Below are 24425 nucleotides of genomic sequence, written 5' to 3'. Positions count from 1 at the left end.
GAGGTTTTCGACTTGGCTGTTGGGAATTGACACTGTTCTTGGTCCTTGTGAGCTACTAGCATTATTCCTTTTAATCCTTTTTTGTGGTTTGTTCCCTGGTTTGGGTAGTTTCTTTATCACACATGCGCTGACAGTATTCAGTTGAATATTAAAAGGGTATATTCTGCAGTTCTTCAGAGATCTCTCTTTGTGTAGCTCTCTTCTCCCCTTTACTCTGTCCTGTGAACTCTAGCCACTCTGACTAGTCCAGACTTCCAGCTCTGTCTCCTCAACTTGGGAAGACTTCTGGCTCTCCTTGTGGCATTGTTTCATATATTTTGTCTGCTTTTGTTGTTGTTGATGACATTGTTTTTTGTTTGTTTGTTTGTTTTTAGTTTATTATGTGGAAGAGTAAAACTGGTTCGTTATTCCATCTTGGCCAGATGTGGAAGTCTCTCTTTTTCATTTGACACTTTTGACTACCCTTCTTTTAGATACTTTTTTCTTCGCATTTTCCATTACATCTCACTTTCCTCTTCTAACTTTTATCTTATTTTTCTTATAATTTGCTAAATACTTTATTTGGCTTCTTTTCTTATACTGCTTAATGTTTGTGACAGGAATTTTTTGAAACTAAGTAGCGGGTGTTTTTCTTCTCAAAGCAGAATTTGATTGGAAGATGGATAAAATCCTAAAGATGAATTGTTTCAATCTGGTTTTCAAAAGGATTGCCTTACGATTGTTTTTAGTAAGTTGTGCTTTCATGTATCTATCTCATAGGATATCTGAAACACACTTATCTTAAAATTTTAGGTTGTTTTATAAAATTAATTTAATCTAGAGTGAATTTATGTTCAATTGTTGCTTTTGTTGGCTCGTCTTACTTAGCATTTGATTTATTCATGTATTTTGAAATTTTTGTTTGCAGAATCATATTTAGTGGAAGATTTTTTTTTTCTCCCTTTCTCTATTTTCTTCTCTCCTGTCCCACCCCACTTTGCTTATTTCTTCCCTATGTGGTTTTATAGTTGGTTCCACCTCACTCTCTAGGCTTGAAATCCAGAACAAGGTTTTATAGGAATCTGTCAGATGTACTAACCACCCCTGATTTAGGGTAGATCCAACACCTGTGGTTAGGCTCTCTAAGCCTACAGCTCTTTAGAGCTACATCCTTAGGCTGTATTTGGTGACAGTTTTTGTCATCCTTCTTTACCAGCATAGAGTTTATTTCATCCCAGCATATGACCTTTAACCTCCCCTCAGATCCAAAGCCAATATATTATCCTGCAGAAAGCAAGCTCCTGGCTTCTCTTCATGGTTGTGGACTCTGATTCCAGCAACCCTGTGCTTTTTTCTGTCATGGCATTTTTGTTCTGTTTCTGGCCTGTGGAGTTTCTCTTAAATCTTTGAACTTAGGCTATGCTTTTTTGTGTCTCTCTCTCTCTCCCTCCCTCTCTCTCTCTCCCTCTCTCCCTCCCTCTCTCCCTGTTTCCCCCCGCTCTCCCTCTCTCCCTTTCCCTCTCCCGCCTTTCTCCCTCTCTTTCTCTCATCATAGCTGTCATTATTATATCTTAGAAGAACAAAAAGACTGATGGTGCCATCTTTAACTTGTAAGGACACCCTGCATGGGAAACTGAATTAGTGTAGTTTTTCATTGTCTATTCCAGTAGAGGGCAGCATAGGGCTTTGTGGTCTGATAGACCTGGTTTTGAATTCTGATCTTGGCATTTACTAGTTAAGTAAACTTAGATTAGATACGTCAACTGTTTCAGCCACAGCTTCTTCATCTGCAGGATGGGAACAGTGATAATTACTATGCAGTGTTTATGCCAGCCTTAAATCAGTGTGAGGATTAAATTAAAGAAGTCATATAAAGTATTTTAGCACAGTGCCATAGTAACTTAACAAGTGTTGATTACCTTAGGAATACAACTTAGAAATGTTTCTTTTTCATATTTTTATAAAAAGGTGATAGATATTTTAGATTATGATCTGATTTTCAATGACATTCAATTCAAAAATCATCCGGTGAATATTTATTAGGTGCCAGGTACTGTGCTAGGATTTTACACACTTTTCCTTACTGAATTGTCTCCAAAACTTGGCGAAGTGTTATTTTTATTTTAAACAGAATTGAAGCAGTGAGAAGTTAAATCATTTGGTTGCAGTCACTAAATGTGGTAGAGCTGGGATTTGGTCCTAGATCTATGATTGTTCTTCCCATAATTATGCCCAACCCACCCAACTCTCTGTGACCAGATTTGTGGAGGGTGGAGTATGAGCCTCCTGTCTACAGGCTCGTCTGTGTACTTATCCTTTGTGAATGGGTTGGGGAAGAAGATTGAGGACCAGAGGGGCTGTAGCTGTGGCTTACTCCTAGGCCAGGTTGCTGTTAGGCTGTCCCTATCTACTCCCTACATAGCAAGAGAGTGGTTACTTATCTTCATACTTCTGACATCATCCAAATTTAGAATTAAATTGTGCCATTTCTCACCTCATTGTGAGGTAGAGAAATGATAGTATCTTAAGATCCAAGCCTTCATCAAAAGGAGTCCCAGGGCAATAGCCTGAAACAACACTTCAGCACACTGGAGGACTAATAGCTGTGGCATAAATTACACCATCACCAATGGTGAGAGAATTTGCTAATCTTTTATTTTTTTCCCAGTTACTTTGTGCATATCTTAACAAAGGGAGTTGTTTTGGCTGAAATAGTCCTAACATCTTTTACTGTGTGCTATGGAGGCCCCACACCAAAGAATTTTACTACCCTCTTTCTCTCTGAGAGGAAAAAGGTGGTATTTGCATTAACTATGTAGTTGGAATGATTTTATTCCACTCAGCAGTCTGCAGTACTGGACTCAAGGGTATATGGCTATGTGGACATATAAGATGTCTATGGTGCACTGATGAGCCTCAGTGGTGACACTGGCAGGTTTGTAAGGTGCTAGATGGAGAATGAATTGTTGGTTGTGAATGACTTCGTGCTACTTGTGAGGTGGGCTTTGGAAATGGAATCAATCAATGTTCACAGCCCCACATGGGTGCCTCAGGCCTAACATGTGCCTCCTCTTCCTCATTACTGCCAGCTGTGTAGTTACTCAGTCAGAAGACATTCATTTCCTTTGTTAGGGGAGAGACAAGAGATACAAACAGAAAGCACGGGTGAGGGAGGCAGCAGAATCTGGAAATCTTGTTTGTGGGTGCTCAGCTATTGCATTAGCTAAGAGGGAGCTGTGTATGGAGGTAAAGCTGGGTGGTCTTTTGTCAGCAGAGCCCTGAATCTTCATCTGGGTCCTCAGCTCTACTTTGACTCTATCACTAATTAGTTGTGTGGCCTTGGCCCCCTCGATGATGGGAGCGCAAAATTATACAACTCCTATAGAGGACAATTTGGCAATATTTATTAAAATTAGTTTTAAAAGCACTTAATCTGACACAACAGGGTAGTTGGTTGTCATATAATTTTTCATAGCAAAATATTTGAATATAGTCCAAATATGTATCTGTAAGGACTTCTTACATAAACGTGGTATAGCCACTTGGTGGAGGCCTCTACAACATGTCATTAAGTGGAAAAAGCATGGTGCAGAATAATGTGCAGGTATTCGGTCTTTTATAAGAAAGGAGAGAAAATGGAGATCCATGTTTGTGTTTGCTTACATCTGGCAATAAAAAGGAAACCCTAGAAGTTTACCTATAATGGTCCAGAAAGAGAGGGGTAGGACAGGGACAGGGATGTGATACCCTATTATACAGTGAGCTGTATCCTTTTACAGTGTTTCAATTTTGAATCCTGTGAAGATATTACCTATTCAAAAAAATTTTTTTAAAGGAAGCTATTAGAATAGATCAATATTAAGAAACCTGGAAAAATGCCTGTATGCTGCTTGCTACATATTCAGTTTAAAGGGCTGTGAGTCTTACTTAAACAGTAGCAAAAGAGATAGAATTGTCAGGTTACATCGACAGTGGCGGCTAGGTTGTTTCCCCAGATTAGATTATGGTCATCAAAGATGATCTCAGTTTTTTAAGAATTTATTTTTAGTTAGAGAGCAGCATCCTCCATCCTTTTTTTCTTCCACCTTGCTTTCCTTCCTGGATGCATGCTGTATCCTGCGCAGAAAGCATGAGTAGCCGCCCTGGTATCAGGGCACTGCATTCTACTATTTCTCTGATACCAATGGAGAGGAACTCATTGAAAAATTAATGCCCAACAGTGATTAATTGTGTATTTGTATAGTCAGTTTTAAAAATTATCTGCTTCAGTGGAGAGTAGCCTTGTTAGGATGTGTAAAATTACTGGTATGTGCTCTGGCTTGGACCATCAGCGATTTACAATTGAGATTCTAACACTTCTGAGAGGCAGTTCTGATAGCACAGTCCCATCTTTAAAAACAGGGGGTATGGGAAACAGAAGAATCCTTTAATGAGTCAATAAGTTAGGGAAATGAAGTGTTGTATTATGTTTATGAGATGTATTTTGAAGGTGAGTTGGAAGTAGGATGGAATGACATCTATTTAATATTTACAATATGTCTGAGTGCTTAGGCATATTGCAATATCACATTGGAGTCAGGAATTGGTGGGAGGAGCCCCCCATACACACACACACACACACACACACACACACACACACACACACTCTCCTGCATTATGTCTCATTGGCCAAAGGTCAAGAAGTTGACTGGTACATGGAGCAGGCAAAATGCAGTGCTGTCTTTCCTGGCCCCTGGTTCCCTGTGGCACGTAGGGGCAAGTAATATCCTGCCAAAGTTGAGAGAGTTAGAGTTCCTGCTGTACCTCTTCCATCTGAGCTCACATCACCATCTTGAAGGAATTTTCACTAATCATTTCTGAGGTCCTAAATGAGGGATTGCTTCTTGTGAGCTCTCCTTGTTCGAGAACAAACTCAGCATCCTCATTCAGGAGAGAAAGCAGCGTCAGTACCCAGAACTTCAAATGGGATCTCTGCCTCTGAGAAAACCTGGGCTCCTGTAAGTTATTTACTCAAAACCACTGGGTGGAATAGCTGTCATTGTACACAGTGGAGGCATGAGGCAGCACGGGCCCAGAGAGGTTAATTAACCTGTCCATGGTTTCATAGGAAAGAAGGTACCAATTTGAAACTTGAATCTATGTTTGGCTTATTATCAAGTGTTCTTTCTTCTACTTGGCTCTACGCTCTTGGCTGTAATCTCGCAGAGTTCTAAGGCAATTTTTAAAAAGCTCTGAGTTTCATTTGTAAATATGATTTAAGAAATTATTATGCCCAAATAAACAAAAAACCAGAAGATAGAAAACACTTTGGCATTATTTTTCATTAGATATATATAATACATATGCATTTAATTTCCTTCTATCATCTCAATAAGAAGTTAGCCTAATACATAATGAATCCATAAGATTTGGAAATATTTATAAAAAATTCTCCTCTATTAACATATAACACAAAATACTTTTTAGTGGATTTTTCCAGTGTCTCCTGATACTTCACATGCGAAATAAGCCATGCTCAACAGAGTTTTGAACTGATTATTCAGTATCACTTCTTTTAATACAAGATGCATGTCAAGATGCTTTTTCAACCCAATATAATAATTGTTACTATAATTTATAGGGAGAAAACAAGATGAAAGTGTATTTCTGGGGTAATATAAAAGTATTTAATAAATAATTCCGGTACCCCAATGATTTTAAAAAAGTGACTGTTAATGTGTCAGTGTAACTGAACTTTAAATTGTTAGAATATATTATGGTCTTTTAGCAAAAATTACATGTGATTATAATTTACTTTGAAATAATAACTGTTTATGTTTGAAGTAGAACCATAGGCTCTTCAAAAATGAGGTTTTGTAGATTTTGTCTTTCGCCTGTTTATATGAAGGAAGCAGAATTTAAGAACTGAAGATGTCCTTAAAGTAATAGGCCAAAGAAAATGAGTGGTTTATGGATTTGGCATTCTTTGCAGGGTCATAAATTTTAAAAAGGAAACTAAGCAAAGGATCCGAGGAAATGAAAAGGATCGAAAACTTCCCAGTTTTATTAAACAAAACTTTTGGCAATCTGTGGTTTCTGTCTTACTTTCTGTGGATCATCTTCATGGTTCTGAAAAACTTTGACAAACTTTCCTGACTTTTCCTGCATTGCTGGGTATGTCTTTCAGTGTGGAACAATTAAGCTTTCATTGCTACTGAGAGAGACACCTGTAGGATGACAGAACAAGAAGAAACCGAGGGCCGTGGTGGCTGAGGTCTTAACCCAAGGAAGAACAAAGGTTGACCAACCAACATATGGAAGTCTTAAGAATTTATTTCAATGTTAAAAATATTAATCTAAAGTTATAATTTTTTTTTCTAGTTTTACAAGTGGCAAAGTGAATGCCCTTCAGTAAAGGAAGGTTCCTGGGGAAGGGGAGAGATTGACACATCACTTTTTATTTCCATCCTTGTGCTTCAATGACACCATCAGCACCAGCATCTCAGACGGGCGCATGTAAAGAGGGTCATGTCTCTAGGGAGGCTCCCGTAGACTTTATGCAATAAGGATTTAGTTTGGGCTTAATAAACTGATAATAGAATTACTTTAATCACTGAGATTATTTGGGGAGTTTATTAATGTCTTTAATTTTTTTTCTCTCTGACTAGGGAGAACTTAAGATTTTACTGGTGTGAAATATAAAACTATATAACTATGTTATTTGTTTAGATTGTCCAAAAAACTATGTTATTTGTTTAGATTGTCCATACAAAGAAAATTAATTTGTGTCAACATCACCTGTGTTCTAGGCACTTAGGTGATATTTGATTATACGATGATGAAATCATCATGTTAACCCTGAGTGCTCTTCTTTTGGTAAAATTTGAGCCAAGTATAAAAAACCATGTACACAAAATTTGTTTTTCTAAATTGTTTTTGGAAGGTGATTTGTCCTTACCTGCCAGGAGTTATAAAAAAGAATGATAAAAATGGTTTTGTCTGTCGGTCCTTCTGCACTCAGTCATATATCCCAGTGTTTCACACATTTCTGTTTGCCAGCAGGATTGTCTTTGGAACTTTTTGATAAGAATATTGGTAGGGGATTGTTGGTTCCAAAGATGCACAATCACATAGGTGTTCAGATACCTTCTTCCCAGAATACCATTGGGAATGAGCAATTGCTCTGCACATAGGAGCTTTTACGAAGAAAAGTCTGGGTTACTCAGGGGACCTGCAGACACTTCCCCAGTGGCTTGCAGTAGGGCCTGCTTTTTTCTCAGAAAAAAATGTCAAAATCTACTTGGTAATAAAAAGGAATAAACTATTGATATGTGCAACACCATGAGTGAATCTTAAAATAATTATGCTGAGTGAAAGAAGACAGCTTCCCCCTCCCCCCCCAAAAAGATTACATTCTGTATGATTCCATTTTTATAAAATTCTAAGAAATGCAAACTCATCTATAGTGAAACGAGATCAGTGGTTGCCTGTGGATAATGGGTGTGAGGAGAAGAGAGAAGGAGGGGTGATGGGCAGATAGGTGGGATTACAGAAAGGCAGGAGGAAACTTTGGGGGCAATGGATATGTTCACTGTATTTATTGTGGTGACAGTTTCATGGATGTATACATACGTCAGTATTTACCAAATTGTACACTATATATGCAGTTTAATGTTTGTCTGTTATACCACATGTATAATAAAAAGAGGAAGTATTATATTACTGTTGTAAACAAATCAGTTATTCACTTGCCATAGACAGCAAGGAACTAGAAAAATAAATGCAACTAAAACAGAACAATGAAAGAAAAATCTACCTTCTATTTAATTTGGGGCATAGGAAAGGTCCCTGTGTCTCGTAATTCTGTTCCCATCTGATTTTTGATTCTTGCAATATCTTTTTTGATGGGCAGGGAATTATGTTTTAATTGGAGTTTTGGAGTAGGTCAGAACTGGATTTAGCTTCTTTATCTGCTAGCTGTACTCCTTGAGCAAAATACTTGACCTTTCTAATAGTTTTTTGCTCCTCTCTTTTAAATGAGATGATAGAGGCATAGTGAGTGCTCAGTAAATGGAAGCAATTTTTGTTATTGTTTTTATTTGTTTCTCATTCTGATTTCCACCAAGTTTAAAATGCAAAAATAGTCTTGGACAAGAAAGCATAGTATTTTAAATTCATAGAGAAGCATGTTACTGTGGAGAAACACCATTGGGAATGTTGCCTGAAGCAACAGAATAATCATTACACAAAGTGGAAGGAACATAGGATGGAGGCCATAGGTAATTTGCCTAATGCCCACTTTTTTTGTGTGTTTCTCACAATGCTTAACTGGCTATTAGGTGACTTTCTCATCTGGTTTCTCTGCTTTTAGTAATCTCTGCTCTTTGCAGGCTTTAACTGTTTTAAATTCATTAGTCTTTTGTTAAATAATATCAATGCATATAAATAAGTACCATATTTATGATTGTTTATTGAGAGATTAATTCTGGCATGTACTTTGTTTAGCTGTAAGTATATTTATCAGTCATTTATAGAAAAAAATGTTTTGGCTTTTTAAATGTTTTGGTTAAATTTAGCTGATCTTATTTAACTTTTAGCTCATAAACTTAATTAAAAAATTAATATATATGTACTCATGGAAATGAAAGTTGTAGTTTATTTTAAATTTGTCATATTGTTGCTATGTAAATTTGAAGGACTGTATAGTAAAAATATTTTTTTCTTTAACTCTGAAAAGATGCCATTTTTACTTATAGAAACTAGCAGAATTTCCTGATTATCTGTGATTTTGACCTAATTTTTTCCTCTGCCAGGTAGTTGCAGGGATTTGACAGGTGATTGATTTGGTTTTAGAGGGCCCTGGAACCGCATAAAGTGTTTTTCATATTGGAAAAGACATTCCCAGGTTTTCACAAGTTTTAAGATTTATCGCCTCCCTCTAACATATTGCAAATTAATTTGTTTGCTATTTATTTCACTCAGAATGTAGTAATTGGTGTTTTTAGCTGAAGGACATATTTGATCACAAGAAAGAGTATACTGCCTTTTAACAGTGTTTTTATCTGGCATCTTTGCAGGGCTGGACATTAGATGGGTAGATTGCTACTTTCCTTTTACTCATCCTTCCTTTGAGCTGGAGATCAACTTCCATGGAGAATGGCTAGAAGTTCTTGGCTGTGGAGTGATGGAACAACAACTGGTAAATTCAGGTAGAAAATAATCCAACATTTTATTTATAGGCTCTCTTCTCCTCTAACCTCATTTATATATTCATTTACCTATTCATTTACATCTTCCTGTAGGGGTAGCCTCACCATCTTTCTCCTCTCATACTACCTTCCAGACTTATCTCTGACACTTAACTCTACACACACTAATCCCTCATGCCTAATTTTATCCTGGTTCTTTTTTTGGAGTTTTTTTCTTGTCAACACTTGGTTGTTGGATTTGTACTTCATGATTTCATATTTGTTAATATGTTGCTTTTAATTGGCATTTGATGCGTGTCACATGGGTGCTGTTTTTGTCTTTCAAACTATAAGAACAAAGCCGATGGGGTTTGTTCTTATTGCATTTAGAATAGCACCCCAAATTCAGCAGATATTTCATAAATACAATAAAACACAATGTAATACTTAGTCCTGTAATGTTTAGTTGTTTGCTGCCCTCAGGATTGGTGGTCCCACCCAACTGAAGATAAGTTGGAAGATGAGATCTCTGATTAAATTCTGTCTATATATATAAGTACTTGAGAAAGATCTTTCCATCTCTTCTCTATAAGATCATTGCTTAACAAAAATGATTCTTTCTAAACTTAGTTTGAGAGGTGTGAGTTTTTCTTAAAAATCAACTATACATAAATTAAAAACAAAACAAAACAAAACAAAAAACTCCAAGTCAACCAAGGCAAAAAAATAAAAAATTAAATAAATTTAGTGGAAATTTTGCAAAAATATTCCTTTAGTCTAAGTATATACAAATACTCACTTTTATATTTGGCAGAGTTATTGCCACCTGTTCACCTTTGCCACACTCAGGATATCCACAGGAAGTGTCAATAGAAGCAGGTTTGAAGTCATCTAAAAATAAGTACACATAATGTATTTTTATAAGATACCTTAATACCTGGATATCAAAAATATGAGCATGTTTCAGAGTGATAAATCAATTTTCAACATTAATTAAAATGGTTTATAAGAGTCTTTATATAACAAATAAACAAACAAAATACAAAAAAGTCAGTATCTGAATCCAATTTAAAACATATTTTTCAGAGTATAAGTCTTCCATGGGAAGTCTGTTGAGACTGGGCATTTGAGCAGGGGAGCATTGCATAGACTGTAAGTGGAGTGGAAGTGATGCACATTGCAGATTGCACTTGTGCTCCCCTCCCACCCCCACCACATTCCCGCCCAGCTCCTGTAGAACATTTGCTCTGAGGCCTTGGAGGGCAGTAGCTCTGGCGCAGGGTTGGTCACGGGGCTTCCTATAGTAGAATGGAAAAGAGCAGTCCTGCTCTTGGTAACTAAGAAATGTAGATAGACCATAGATAAGGTGATAGGGTTAGAGAATAAGGGTGGGGTGAGATGGAAGAGGTGAGGTGACAGTGAAGTACAGCAGTTTGCATTATCTGGTTTGGGAGACCAGAGGCCTGGCCTTCCCTTCTTACTCTTAGGTAACTCTGCCTACAGTCAGCTCACAGAGTCCTCTCCATTCTGCCAAGGAAGGCTTTGGAGAAAGCCCAGCTCACTGCCATATGCTTCTTGGATAGTTTTCAAATATTTGTGGATCTATATTACAGAAGAGGGAACACAGAGGTCACATATTAAGGCCTGTGAGTAAAATTTGTGAGACCTGGGTTTGGGTGTCTGGAAACACCAGATTTTCTGTCAATCGACAACTGTATGTCTTCAGGAAAGTTGCTTAACTCTTGCAAGTCCTGGTGTTCTCATAGTAAAAATAGACACAGTAACACCTCCCTCAGAGTTATGTGAGGATTAATCACGGTGATACATATAATGTGCTTTAGCACAGGTTCTGGCACCTGGAAAACAGTCAATAAAAATTAACTGCTAATTTCTTCTAAATTTTCAAATGGTCAGCACCATTTATCAACAGAGTCCCCTTAATAGGAAATATTTAAACAGAGACTGTCCTGCATATCATAGAAATGATTTTTATTCCATGAGTTTTAAGGGCTTGTCTCATTATAGAGGCACATTGTGGCTATGTAGGTGAAACCAGAAATGTTTTTTTTTTTTTTTTTAAATCTGTAAATAGATAAATAGCTTTGGTAATAAGAAAACAAATAATGATCTCACTATAATAAGAAGTGATTTCTAACCAACTGGAACTAGATTACCTCTGATTTTAGTTATCTCGGTATCTATGATTCTAGATTAAGTGATTGATTTTAGAGGAAAAAGGAAAATTAAGAGGACTAAGAAACAGAACAATCAGTCTAATCAATGTATATGCATCTTAATAGAAAACACATAATACTGGGAGTAACTATGTAAGATTTATTCTTTTCTTGAGTGGGAGCTAACTTCAAATACTTCTGTAGTGTTTTATTTTAGGCAAAAGATTTGAAGGAATCCTAAGCATCCTTCTCCCAAGAATGCTTGGCGTTAGGGGCCAGAACTAAGAAAGCAGATGAGGGGATGCATCAACTTATGTATCAGTTGTCACTTGGAATTGTGCTTCCTTGTACGTTTTCTAGTATCCTTGATGGGTTTGTATGAAGTTTATTGACACAGTAATTGACTGAATTAGTTATCTGAAACAGGTTTCCAAATCATTATTGCACATTAAGGAGACTGCTGTTCTATGGTTAGATTAGCCACGTCAAGTGTTCTTGAAGGAAATGGCAAAGTGAAAAAACAAACAAGTAGACGATACCTAATATGCAAATGTGTTTGAGAGAGTCTCAGTGGTGGTAGGATGTGCTTTATGTTGTTGGGAAATTGTACACATAAAATTTAAATACCTCATAAGAGAGGGAGACTAAAGAAAAGAAAGAGATGGTTTTAGAAAAGAAATTCTGTATAGCCTTTGCTATTTGAACTTGAAATTATTATGACAAAATTCTGCTCTATATTCTCAGACTTGAATGTGTTTTGACATATATAGTTACATTTTTAATTGTGCCTGGCAGGCACAAATCACAGAGAGTATTTGTAAATATAGCTTATGTTCTTATTTATTTCTGAGTTTTTTATGGCATAAAGTCTATGTTCACTTCATCCATCTCGTTCTCCTATATTTTATTCCCTTCCCTCTTCTTCCCTTTCCTCCCCTTTTTTAACAGAACTCCAGGAAACAGTAAAGTTGATGGTTTTACATTCTCCTTCTTTTAAAGTTCTTATAGAGGTTCAGGTAAATGGCAAAATAACTAGAAACCAAAGAAGCTGATGAAACAACGATACCTGCAGACATCAGTTGAGTCCTCATTGTGTGCCAGCCTCTCATTAAATGTTTTAGATGTTTGTTATTTAACCTCGATTACAAGGCTCTGAGGTAGAGCCATCATTATCCCTATTTTTCACAGAGCCTGAGAAAGGTGATCAAGACTAAATAGCTAGATAGCGGTAGTGCAACTTGCCCAAGTCTTTCTGATAACAGTTAACCACTGTGCTGTACTACCTGAATAGTAAGTTGCATGATTTTGAAGTAGCTAGAAATTCAGTTCAAATAAGTTATTCTAACATAGAATGAAGCATTGCAAACAAATGAAAAAAATAACAGCAAACAAAACTCCTATTTGTTCTGTAGTTATTTATGGCCCCTGAAGAAGGACAGTGCCTCATGTATATTATCTCTATGGTAGAGTGCATTTAATTCAAAACAGAGATTAGATTGTTAATTTGAACAGTCAATGAAAACACTTCATTACACTTTTAAGTTGACTATAGCATATATGTGTTTTTATGAATGGAATAACATAAAGCTCTTCCAGAAAGTTTATAGAATTTTTAAAAAATTTTTCTTTAAACTATAATGTTTTCACCATTGCTTTCAGACCCCTTAGATTTAGTAATTCTGAGGTGGGTGGTGACTTGTCATGATGTGATTGTTTTTTTCCTTAAGGATATGTTTAGAGGACAGTACTGAGTCATGTCCCCAAATACTTCACAGTTATTTCTCATTGGGCTGACTCAGGCTGCTAATGTCTTTTCGGATAGTAGTGGAGCATGAACATCTAAAACTATCATCAGGAATGACTGTGGGTCATGATCATGCTAGAAATGAATTTATCATTTATTGAGTCCCTGCGAAATTTAGAAGATTGTACATAGGCCGAGCGAGAGAAGGCTCTGTAGTGGAAAAGAACTTTGTAAAAATGGAATCACCTTACCTATATCTTCATTAAAATTTAAAAATTGTTTCTTTAGAGAAAAACATAAATATGTACATGAACAGTTTCCAGTTTTAAATGATCTTTTTTTGTTTCTTTGTCAAATATTTTTTGAATTCTTTCTAAGGCTATAGAAAAGCAAATTAGCATCGTCTTTGCCTTTGAAAATAGCGTAGCACACACAGACATAGAAATAAATGATTAAAGTACCATGTGGTAAGTATTTGTAGTAGAGATACAGTGAGCAAAATGGGGAGGAGAGAAGGATTGGAGAAGATGTGCCAAGCCCTTGTCCTGGTTAAATTCAGGATGAAATATTGTTGATACGGATATTAGAAATGTGCATCCCAGAATAAGTTAGGTTCCTATTTGCAAGGGGGTATATACTTTATCTTTGGATGCCCAGTTGTCATACCCAATACTTCTTCTCCTGTATAAGTGTAAATCTATTTCCAGTCTGTTCCTTTCTTTGGTAGCCAATCTGTACAACCTCTAGACACACTTATACCATTTGGTGTTCTTGGTCTAACTTTTAGACATCATGGGCCAAGATCGTACCAGCATTGTGTTATATACAAGCAGACATACCATTCTTATACTTAGTATCTTATGTGTAAGGCACTGTGCTAGACACAAAAAGGAGAGCACAAAACTTGCTGAGATATGATTTCTCCCTGTAAAACTTTAAGTGTGGTAAGGAAAGTAAGGCTATGTAATTAGAGCCGGTAGCTTAAGTACCATTCTTAAGATGGAGCTTTGGGAGATGTGAAGAAGGAACTCTTATCAGTTAAATCAGTGGAGGTGTTATAGAGGAGGCGGCATTTGAACTGGGTCTTAAACAGTGGTTGTCAGATGCGTGCCTACTAATCACCTGGGGAGCTTATTTAAAATGTCTGCTCGTTGAGTGTCAGACTCTGTAGGTCTGGGATGGGGACCAAGATGTGCATTTTAAGTAAATACCTTGGATAATTCTTGTGAATGACCTGCACTTATACCATGCCTGAAAAACATTGTCTTTAAGATAGGTAGAATATTTTCCTTAATTTGAGGGAATAATCAAAGAGTAATGAATTACACATATATAAAGTGTATAATTTTTACCATATGTGTAGATCTGTGAGACCATCATCATAATTAAGATAATAAACATTTTCATCATGAACCAAAGTTTGTGCTCTTTTTGTAATCTATTCCTCCATCTATCCCTGTCTCCAGGCAACCACTGATCTGTCATTATAGATTAGTTTGGGTTTTCTAATTTTATATAAATCAATTATACAGTATGTATTCTTTATTCTTCTTTCCCTCAGCGTAATGATTTTTAGATATGTTAATGATGTTGTGTGTATCTGTCAATGTTGTATCAGTTCTTTTTGTTGTGAGTATACTCTGATTTGTTTATCCATTTGCTATTAATGGACATTTAGATTATTTCCAGTTTTTGCATATTATGAATAAAGCTGCTGTAAATATTTGTATAGAAGTCTTTGTGTGGACATGTGTTTCTCTTGAGGAAAAAAATCTAGGAGTGGAATAGTCTATAAATGTCAAATAGATCAATGTGATTGAATAGCATTCAGCTCTTCTATGTCTACTGATATTTTTGGTCTTAATATTCTATCGATTCGTCTGAAAAGAGTGTTAAAATTTCCTACTATGATTATGGACTTTTCTATTTTACTCTTTTATTCTATCTTTTTTTCTCAAGTTTTCATGCTGTGTTATTAGGTGCATACACTTTTATAACCGTTATATCTTCTGCATGAATTGCCCCTTTTATCTTTACAAAATATCCATCTTTATCTCTGGTAATTTTCTTTTTCTTGAAGTCTATTTTATTTATATTAAAATATACATTCTAGCTTTACCTATTCTCCTCCTCAGTTACTTATATGTTGTTTTGGTTACATGTACTGTGTCTACATACATTGAAAACTGCACCAGTGTTAAAACTTTTGTTTTTAAATAGTCATAGCATTTTAAAGAACTTAAGAGGAAAACTGTATTCTTTTATATTCACCTAGTTATTTATCATTTTGTTCTTCATTCTTGAAGATCCATGTTTCTTTCTGGTGTTTTTCCCTCTCAGTGTGGAAAACTTCCTATTAAGCAATTCTTATTGAACACGTCTCCTAGTATTCCTTTGTCTGAGAATGGCAGTGATTCAGATCTCCGTGTAAATCTTTGCTTTGCTGATTTGTGTCTGTCTTGCACATGTGTATTTCAGGGGGTTAGCTTGAAACTTCTGTGAATGGTACAAATAGCAGTTCAGTTTCTTCAGTCGGTGCTATGCTGGTTTGAGCCTATGCTTTGCATATGTAGCTCAGGGGTTAAGTTGATACTTCTGCAGTTAGAATTAGGGCATCCCCTTTTTGGGTTCACTTTACTCCAACTCACAGAAGCCTTTTACCTGTGCACAGAAAAACAGGCTTTCTCTTTGAGTCTTATCTGTCTGTGATGTTGTGCAGCTCTGAAACTGAGGCTTTTCTTTGAAAACAAACAAAAAATTTCATCTTGTGTAAGTTACTTCTTCAGGTTTTGATTCAATCAAAATTTGTCTGTCTACTTTTCAGAGTACTCTATAGTTGTTTTGTACTTGTCCAGGGATTTGAGTTGTAATCAGAGTGAGGGATAGTGGGCTTATGCCCCTGTAGTGGAACCAAACTCTAGGTTGAATTATGAAGACACTCTAGGTAAAAGTATAATTACATGACATAACTCCGTGGTGCCAGAAAAATGTGGGTATCCTGGCCCTACTGTATATTTAATTCATCAACTTTATTAATCAGAAGTAAGCATAATGAATTTTTGATGTAAAACAACTGGTTAAGACTATTAAGATCTGGCTAATTATGGCTACTTCCCTTCCTTCTCTCCCTCCTGTATTTTTTTTTTCTCTCTCTCCCTTTCTTTCCTTTATCTTCCTAACTTTCTTACTTCTTTAAGTCAGTCTTGTCTTTTTGAGTGCCTTTTCAGGAAAGCAAACAAATATGTATCAGCCCCATGCATAGGTTTTGCCTTGAAGTTCCTCCTAGTGACATATTTTCAAGCTGTCAAAATAGAAGTGACTGTTAAAATATTTACTTAGCCTTTGTCCATTTTCCCTTTTCAAAATGGATAAGGAGTAAGATTTTTTACTTATATAAAAGTAATCTGTAATCATTGAAAAATTAAGAAATTAAAATATAAGAAAAAGGTAATTCCATTTTCACTTAGATAAAACTTTAAAAATATTTCTTATGCATAATTATTAGATATACCTAATAATACATATGTAGAATATATATTTTATAAAAATGAAATTATACTTTGAAATTTTTTTATTGTGCTTTTTCAGAACAAATTTGACATGAATGTCTTTGCTATTACCAAATATCATTGTTAAGGGCCACATAACCATTGCAGATGATTCTTTTTAGTCATTTCTATATTGATGTATTGTTGACAATAAACAGTCTTTGTACATGTGTCCTCCCACACTGGCTTTAGTGTTGCACTGGGATAAGTTTATAGAACTGGAATCACCGGCTTTTTCCCCTCCAAGGTTTATGATGTGTATTGCCTGATAAACACTGGAAAAAAGCACCTGAAGTACTTGAAAGTGCCTCTTGTCCCATACCCTCACCAACACTGAACACTTTTAATATCTTTACTCTTCGCATCTAAGAGGGAAAAAATGTTGTATTGGTATTGTTTTAATTTCTTTTTCTCTGGTTAGTAATGTAGTTGAACATGTTTCCAGAAGATTTTGACTTAGTCTGTTCTCTAATGGCGGTCGAAGAGATTCTAGGATATGTACCATATGTTTTCTTTTTATTGTCCCACCTCAAATTATAACTTTATTCTCATCTCTGTGTTCTTAACATGTGCACTTTCTATTTTGCTTAGACCATTTAAGCCACCTTAAGTGAACTCTCAATTTCCCTCTTCTTCATCACAGGACTTCCTTATATTTTCATACAACTTCTTCTCTTTGCTAAGGCTAGGTGACAGTGACTCTGGACTTTATGCCTAGAATCTGAGTTTATCACTTATCCTCATTTTTCTTGCTGCAGATTTTCTATTTATTTTTTTTTAAGTGTTTAAATAATTTATTGAGGTAAAAATCACATAAAATCAAATTAACCATTTCAGTGGCATTTTAGTAAATTTACAGGGTCGTGCAATCCCTACCTCTACCTAAGTCTCTGTGATTTCCATTACTCCAAAGTAAAACATCTTACCCTTTGAGCAGTTTCCTTCACCTCTCCTTCCCCTGGCAACCATGTTCAGTGTTTTGCCTCTGAAGATTTGTCTATTATGATTTCATATAAATGGAGTCTTACAGTAGGCAACCTTTTGTGTGTCACTTCTTTTACGTAGCATAATGTTTTGGAGATATATCCACATCATAGCATACATCAATACTTCATTCCTTTTCATGGGTGAATAATATTCCATTGTGTACATATACCACAATTTATCTACTCATCCATTATGGACATTTGGTACTATTTCTATGTTTTGACTATTGTGAATAGTGCTGCTATACACATGCATGTACATGTATTTGATTGAGTCCCTGTTTTCATTTCTTTTGGGTATATATCTAGGAGTGGAATTGCTGAGTCATATGATAATAATGTGTTTAACTTTTTGAAGAAGTGCTAAACTGTCTTCTACAATAGCTAAACCATTTTACATGCCCACCAGCAGTTTATGAGAGTCCAATTTCTCCACATCCTTGTCAATGCCTGTTATTTTTTGTTTGCTCTATATTGTATTGATTTATTTTATAGCCATCTTAGTAGATAAGGAGTGGTACCTCATTGTGGTTTTGATTTTCTTTTCTCTAATGACTTATAATGTGAAACATCTTTTCATATACTTGTTAGCCATTTGTTTATTTTCTTTGGAAAAGTGTCTATTCAACTCCTTTGCCCATTTTTAAAATTAGATTGTTCGTCTTTTTGTTGTTGAGTTCTAAGAGGTCTTTATTCTGGATACTAGATCCTTATCAGAGGTATGATTGTAAATACTTTGTCCAAATCTCTAGGTTTTCTTTTCATTTTCTTGGTAATGTCCTTTGAAACACAAAAGATTTTAATGCAATTTTGATGTAGTCTAATTTATCTATTCTTTTTCTTCTCTGGCATCTGCTTTTGGTGTCATATCTAAGTCCATTACCAACTATAAGATCAAGAAGATTTATCCCTATGTTTTCTTCTAGGAGTTCTGTGGTTATAGCTCTTACATTTAGGCCATTGGTCCATTTTGTGGTGATTTTTGTATATGGTGTGAAGTAGAGGTCCAACTTCATTCTTTTGCATGTGGACATCCAGTTGATCCAGCATCATTTGTTGAAGAAACTACTCCTTCTCCACTGAAAGATCTTGGCACCCTTGTTGAGAATCGATTGACCATAGATGTGTGGATTTATTTCTGGAGTTGTGACTCTATTCCATGGTTCTATATTTCTGTCTTCATGCTTAGTACTGCACTATTTTGATTCCTTCATGCTTAGTACTGCACTATTTTGATAGTTTTGTAGGAAGTTTTGAAATTGAGAAGTATGAGTCCTCCAACTTTGTTCTTCTATCCATTCTTTACTCTTTGCCATAAACATGCTCGTCTCCCTATTTTTAAAAATTATTTTTCCTTAAATATTTTTCATTGAAACACTTTATCCTATATTTTATAAACTTGTGTGTGTGTGTGTGTATGTATGTATGTATTTATCCTTTTATATCCATCTATATGTCTGTCTGCCTATCTATCTATCTATCTATCTATCTATCTATCTATCTATCTATCTATCTATCTTCCTACCCATCCCTGTATATTACCCAAGCTCGGAGTATCTGATTTACTAAGACTCCTTCTCTGATCCTGCTGTATAATATCATCATCAGAGCCAGGAAGTCCTGGCCAGCCAAGTATGCAGTTTCCCTCCTTCCTGTGAGCAATCTCTGTTGTGAATTTTGTGTTATTACCTTGATTTTCATTATAGTTTTAACATGTATTTTTGTAAAACAAGTTAACTTTCACTGGGTTTTAAACTTTAACAGATGGAACCACACTATGTATACTGTTAGGACTTTAGTTTTTCATGTAATATTGAGAGATTCATCTGTGTCGTCATACAGTTTTAATTTATTCATTTTTCACTGCTTAAATTCGATTGGATGAATATGCCAGTTTATTCATCCATTCTTTAATGGACATTTGATTATTGCCAATTTTTTTTTTGTTATTACAAATGCTACTGCTGAACATCTTGTACATCCTGTATGTACAGGTGTAAGAGTTTCTCTAAGGTATACTTTCACAATGAAATTGCTAAATCGATAATTATGAGCATCTTTATCTTTATTGGCTATCACTAGATTGTTGCCCAAAACCGTGGGGCCAATTTATACTGTCTTGAGCCTATATGTGAAAATTCTTGTTGCTCTACATCTTCTTCGACACTTGACTTTGTTCAACTTATTTTGCCAATCTAGTGAGTATAAAATAGTATTTCATTGTGGTTTCATTTGCATTTACCTCATTACTATTAAGGTTGAATGCATTTTTATATATTTATCTGACACTTATAGTTTTTCTTTTGTTCATTTTAGGGTGGAGCTTAATTTTGTCTTTTTCTAATTGATTGGTAGGAATTCATCATTTATTTTGAAAACAGTGGTTCCCCCATTATACACGGGAGATACCTTCCAAGCTCCCCAGTGGATGCCTGAAACCATGGATAGTACTGAACCCTATATATACTATGTTTTTTTCCTATACATACATACCTATGATAAAGTTTAATTTATATATTAGGCTCAGTAAAAGATTAACAATAACAAATAATAAAATAGATCAGTTACAACTATACAAAATAAAAGTTATGTGAATATGATCTCTTACTCAAAATACCTTATTTTACTGTACTCAACCCTGATAATGATCATGTGAGATGATAAAATGCCATATTAAGGCAAGAAGTTTTACCTTTTCACTTAAAGGAAGAACTTTATGGCTTCTTTTGGCATATCTGAATTGCTAAGCATGATTCCTCTTGTGCTTTGGGGCCATTATTAAATAAAATAAGTGTTACTTGGACAGAAGCACTGAGATACCTTGTGAGTTGATCTGCTATTTGAGATGGCTGCTAAATGACTAATGGAGCGGGGAGTGTATACGGTGTGGATATAATGGACAAAGGGATGATTCAAATCCCAGGCAAGACGAAGAGGGACAGTAAGAGACTTCATCATGCTATGCAGAACAATGCTCAATTTAGCGATTTAACACTTACGGATTGTTTATTTCTGGAGTTTTTCATTTAATATTTTGGGACCATTGCTGACTGTGGGTAACTGGAACGACGGAAAGCAAAACCACAAAGATGGGGGCAGGGGGCTACTGTACTAATCATTTGTTATTGTTATGTGTTGGGATTGTGTTCTTCAGGTTCGTGCCTTTTATTTTATTTTTTTTACAAGTTGGTCTTTCATAAATGAAATATATATGTTTCTTACTTAAGTAGCTTTAGGTTTCTTTATATAACATCATTCTCCAAAAACATCACTTTGTCAGGGAATGTGAGTGGGTGTAAGTTGACAAGTTCCATAACGATAACCCTTCTGCTTGTCATGCTTGATTTTGGTAGTTTAAGTCTCTGATGTTATTGCTATATCATTCATATTTTTAGCATGGGGATTCTAAATATTTAATGACTTTCAAACATCTACCCACTTTCTCCTAATGTTCTGTCAGTTTTGGTCCCACCCTCTGACAGCTTATCTTGGCTGGTAACGTATGCTCTAGGATGCTCTTGTTTGACTAGGAATTGTAGCTTGGAGCTTGCTTGGGGACTACACTTGCAAAGAATTTGATTTGTTTCCTGCTGTATTTTTTAATTCCCCCCCCAATCTTGCTCAGTATTTGTTATTGCAATAAAACTAGATCAGTGGTTCGATTCATTTCTGATGTTTTTATAGCTATTGTAATATGTGTTGCATACTATCTGTGGCATAATTTCTATACATAGGAGACTTGGAAAGCAGAGATTCTGTTCTGTGCATTATTTTCAAAGTCTGAGGTCTCATGTATTTGGCAAATATAAGGCAATTGTGATTTAATTCTTCAGTTCTTCCCCCATCAATATGAACTGAATTTTCCATTTTTTCCAACTTTTCCTTTTCTTATTTTCTCCCCCATTCATGAAACAGTGACCCCAACAACACAGTCTAATTATTAGCTTTTGACACTTTGAAGCTACTGGAGTAGTTTGTTAGTTTCCGAATAACAGGTTTGGATTAGAAAGAAATGGAAATTTGGCAAGTTTGGATTGTTGCAAATCGTCATTTGTTTCATCAGACTCCATTATTCCCAGTTCTTCCCCCATCCTGTATCCTTGTACTTTGCTGGTGACTCTGAAGCACTTTCCACTGTGGGAGGAGTATACTTCTTTGCTGCATTGATTTTTGGCTTGGCCACCTGTCTACTTTGGCTGAAGGAATATTAGTAGATGTGATAGAGAGACTTGAAGTGTACTTGGCAGTTGGTTTTGTCCTCTTTTGTTTCCACCTTTGTTATGAGATGAACACAGATAGCCTGCTGGTTCTAGAACAGTAAGAGATATGTGTAGTGGATTGGAACCACCTGGGAGTTTGAAGCCCAGCCCAGTCTGGACCAGCTGAGCCCCAGCCCCATAGAGGTATGGTTGTTATATGCCACTGAAATTTTGTAGTGGTTTGTCTAGCCATAGTAGCTGTCTGATAAAGTGCACATCATGGTTGTTTTGCATATTCTTTTTTAGCTTATCCATGGCTCATACTGTGCTTACAATTCTCTCTTCCAAAACCATTTTACAGAATTTGTTTATTTCTTTTGAGCTTTTCCTTACTGCCTCCCTTTCTAGCTTAGTGAGAAAGATGATTGGAAAAGAGCTTGACTTTTTCTGTTTTCCTCCCTCCCTAGAGAAGCCATTGAAATAGATTCCTAGTACATTAGTTTGTGTAGTGGTTGTTCCCTAAACCAGACAGGGATTTGGGGTGAGATTTATCTATAAGGCCCTAAAAAGAGTAGTTTGTGCAAGAAGTCGCAAAGACAGGAGGCAGCACTACTTGTTCTGGGAAGATCGATTAGTGTAGAGTCCTAGAAAAACCAGGGGGCATATGAATCAAGCAGAGAAAGCTGAAACCACCTTGGTAGGGGTCGGCTCTGGAAGGTCTTGGAAGACAAAAGACCTCAAATTTCATCCTTCAGGTAGTGCACGCAATTGAAAGACTTTAAGTCAGAGAGAGAGATGATCAGGTTTATGTTTTAGAAACTGGCATTACTGTGGAGAGTGAGTCAAAGAAATGCCAGTTCTTTGTAGAGAGACCAGGTGAACAGTGTGGACTCTAAATTACGTCAGTGGGAGCTGAAGCAGTGGCAGGAGGGAGAGAGGGGGACCAGGCTGGAGTGAATTTTAGGAGTTATAGCCAGACTGTGTGCCCAGGGTCTACTTTCTTGGCATGATGAAGAGGTCATGGACATAGCAATCAGATAGGTCTAGATGCAGCCTTCCCAGATAGAACTGACACATAGAACCTTTAGGTATACTTCACCACTGTATACCCTCCAGAGAATTAGAGGTGAATTCCATGGCCCCCGTCTCCCACCTTCTTTACCTTCAGGTGCCTGAACCATAAATAACTAGCATAACTTCTTTCTTATAGGAGATATTCTTTATGATAGAGGAGGCAGATCTCCTCTGAAGTTAAAAGAAGTAACATTTTATTTTTGTTTTAAAAAAGTTCTGAATTATATAAGCTTCGAGCCCTGCAAAACCTGGATTCATTCCTGGATGAAATGCATGTGGTGAAAATGGCTCTTATCTCTTCTAGACCATTGTTCTGGCTTTCCTTGGACAGGCTTTCTGTGGATCCTCTCTATGTCCAAGTATGTCTTCTTCTTGGAGAGTAGCTGGTTAATGAGTACTCTACATTGGTTGTATAGCACTGAGACATATGTCTCTAACTGAGCAGACCTGAAATGGTCTTTGTGTAGCTCCCTCCCTTTGGGCTAGTGGGACTTTTTAGTTGATTTATTTAATTAAAGTCATTCTTCCATGGCTCATTATTTTTCTGATAGCCATTGAGGGGGCTGGGAATTGGAGCTCCTCATTAGTTGAACTGATGTTCTTTGTCAGTGGTGCATGGAATAGTAGGCATGGGGAAAAGCTAGAGAAGGGAAAAGGACAGGGTCTCATAGGACTTGCTTATTCTGGGACTTACTAGTCTCTACTGACTGGTTTCCTTGACCACCATGGGGTAGACGTGCATGATTCTATAGAAAATATTTGGAAACTTTAGACCAGAAAGATAACCTTCACTGACAAATACATTTACCACTTAATGTCTTTGAGTTTCAGTACCGAATCTATAAAATGAAAGTAATAACATGTACCTCATTGGTTTGGGATGAAAAGTAAATGAATTAATGCATATAATGTGCTTAGCATGGTATCTGGTGCATAGTAAGTTATCAAAAAGTGTTGAATCCTTTCTCCCCTCACTAACTCTTCCATTCTTCGGAAAGTGTTAAAGTTGGAAATAATACCAGATATTAACTCTGTGAATCCCCTGAAATTACACGTCAGCTTTTATACCTATTTGTGTAGGGACATTTGAGACAAGGGAGCGTAATTATGGTTTTCATGAGATTCTCTAAGGGTTCTGTGGCTTAAAAAAGTTAAGAACCACTGATCTAGCCTAATACCCTTATTTGGCATATGAGGAATTAGAGTTGTTTAATGGGGCAGTTTTTTAGGTGTGTGTACTAGAGAACCAAATGCAGATATGATTTGAGGGGCTCTGAGCAATCTGACTAATAATGCTGTCTGCCTTAAGGATCTTATTGAGACAAGTGCAATTTGTTAGGGGAAGGTGCTTGTTACCCAGGAGGGCAAATATTCATTGACTGGTTATTAAGGAAAGGGTGAGGAATGCAGGGAGCATTTGCTGGGAAGGCTGATGCTTGGCAAGTGAAGGTGAATAAGACAGAGCTCCTGCCTTCGAGGAGCTAATGGTCTAATGAGGAATACAGTCACACACATATCCTAAGAAACAAGTTATCATACCACATGACAAAGTAG

At 36.2% G+C, this 24425-nt stretch overlaps 1 protein-coding gene across 10 annotated transcripts in view; it reads left to right on the top strand.

Annotated features, from left to right (window-relative positions):
- The window catches only part of FARS2 (phenylalanyl-tRNA synthetase 2, mitochondrial), a 470462-nt gene that overhangs the window by 139917 nt on the left and 306120 nt on the right, over positions 1–24425 (top strand). For 9 of the 10 annotated variants that reach the window (XM_015587304.2, XM_015587307.2, XM_015587302.2 and 6 more), the window contains one exon: positions 9036–9167. The exons of the other annotated variant lie outside the window; for it this stretch is intronic. In XM_015587304.2, coding sequence (XP_015442790.1) covers positions 9036–9167 — 132 coding nt within the window. The remainder of the gene's footprint in view (positions 1–9035; positions 9168–24425) is intronic. 10 annotated transcript variants of the gene reach the window in all.

Source organism: Pteropus alecto, unplaced genomic scaffold, assembly GCF_000325575.1.
Source record: "Pteropus alecto unplaced genomic scaffold, ASM32557v1 scaffold121, whole genome shotgun sequence".
NCBI lineage: Eukaryota > Metazoa > Chordata > Mammalia > Chiroptera > Pteropodidae > Pteropus > Pteropus alecto.
This window is presented reverse-complemented; position numbering and strand designations above follow the sequence as displayed.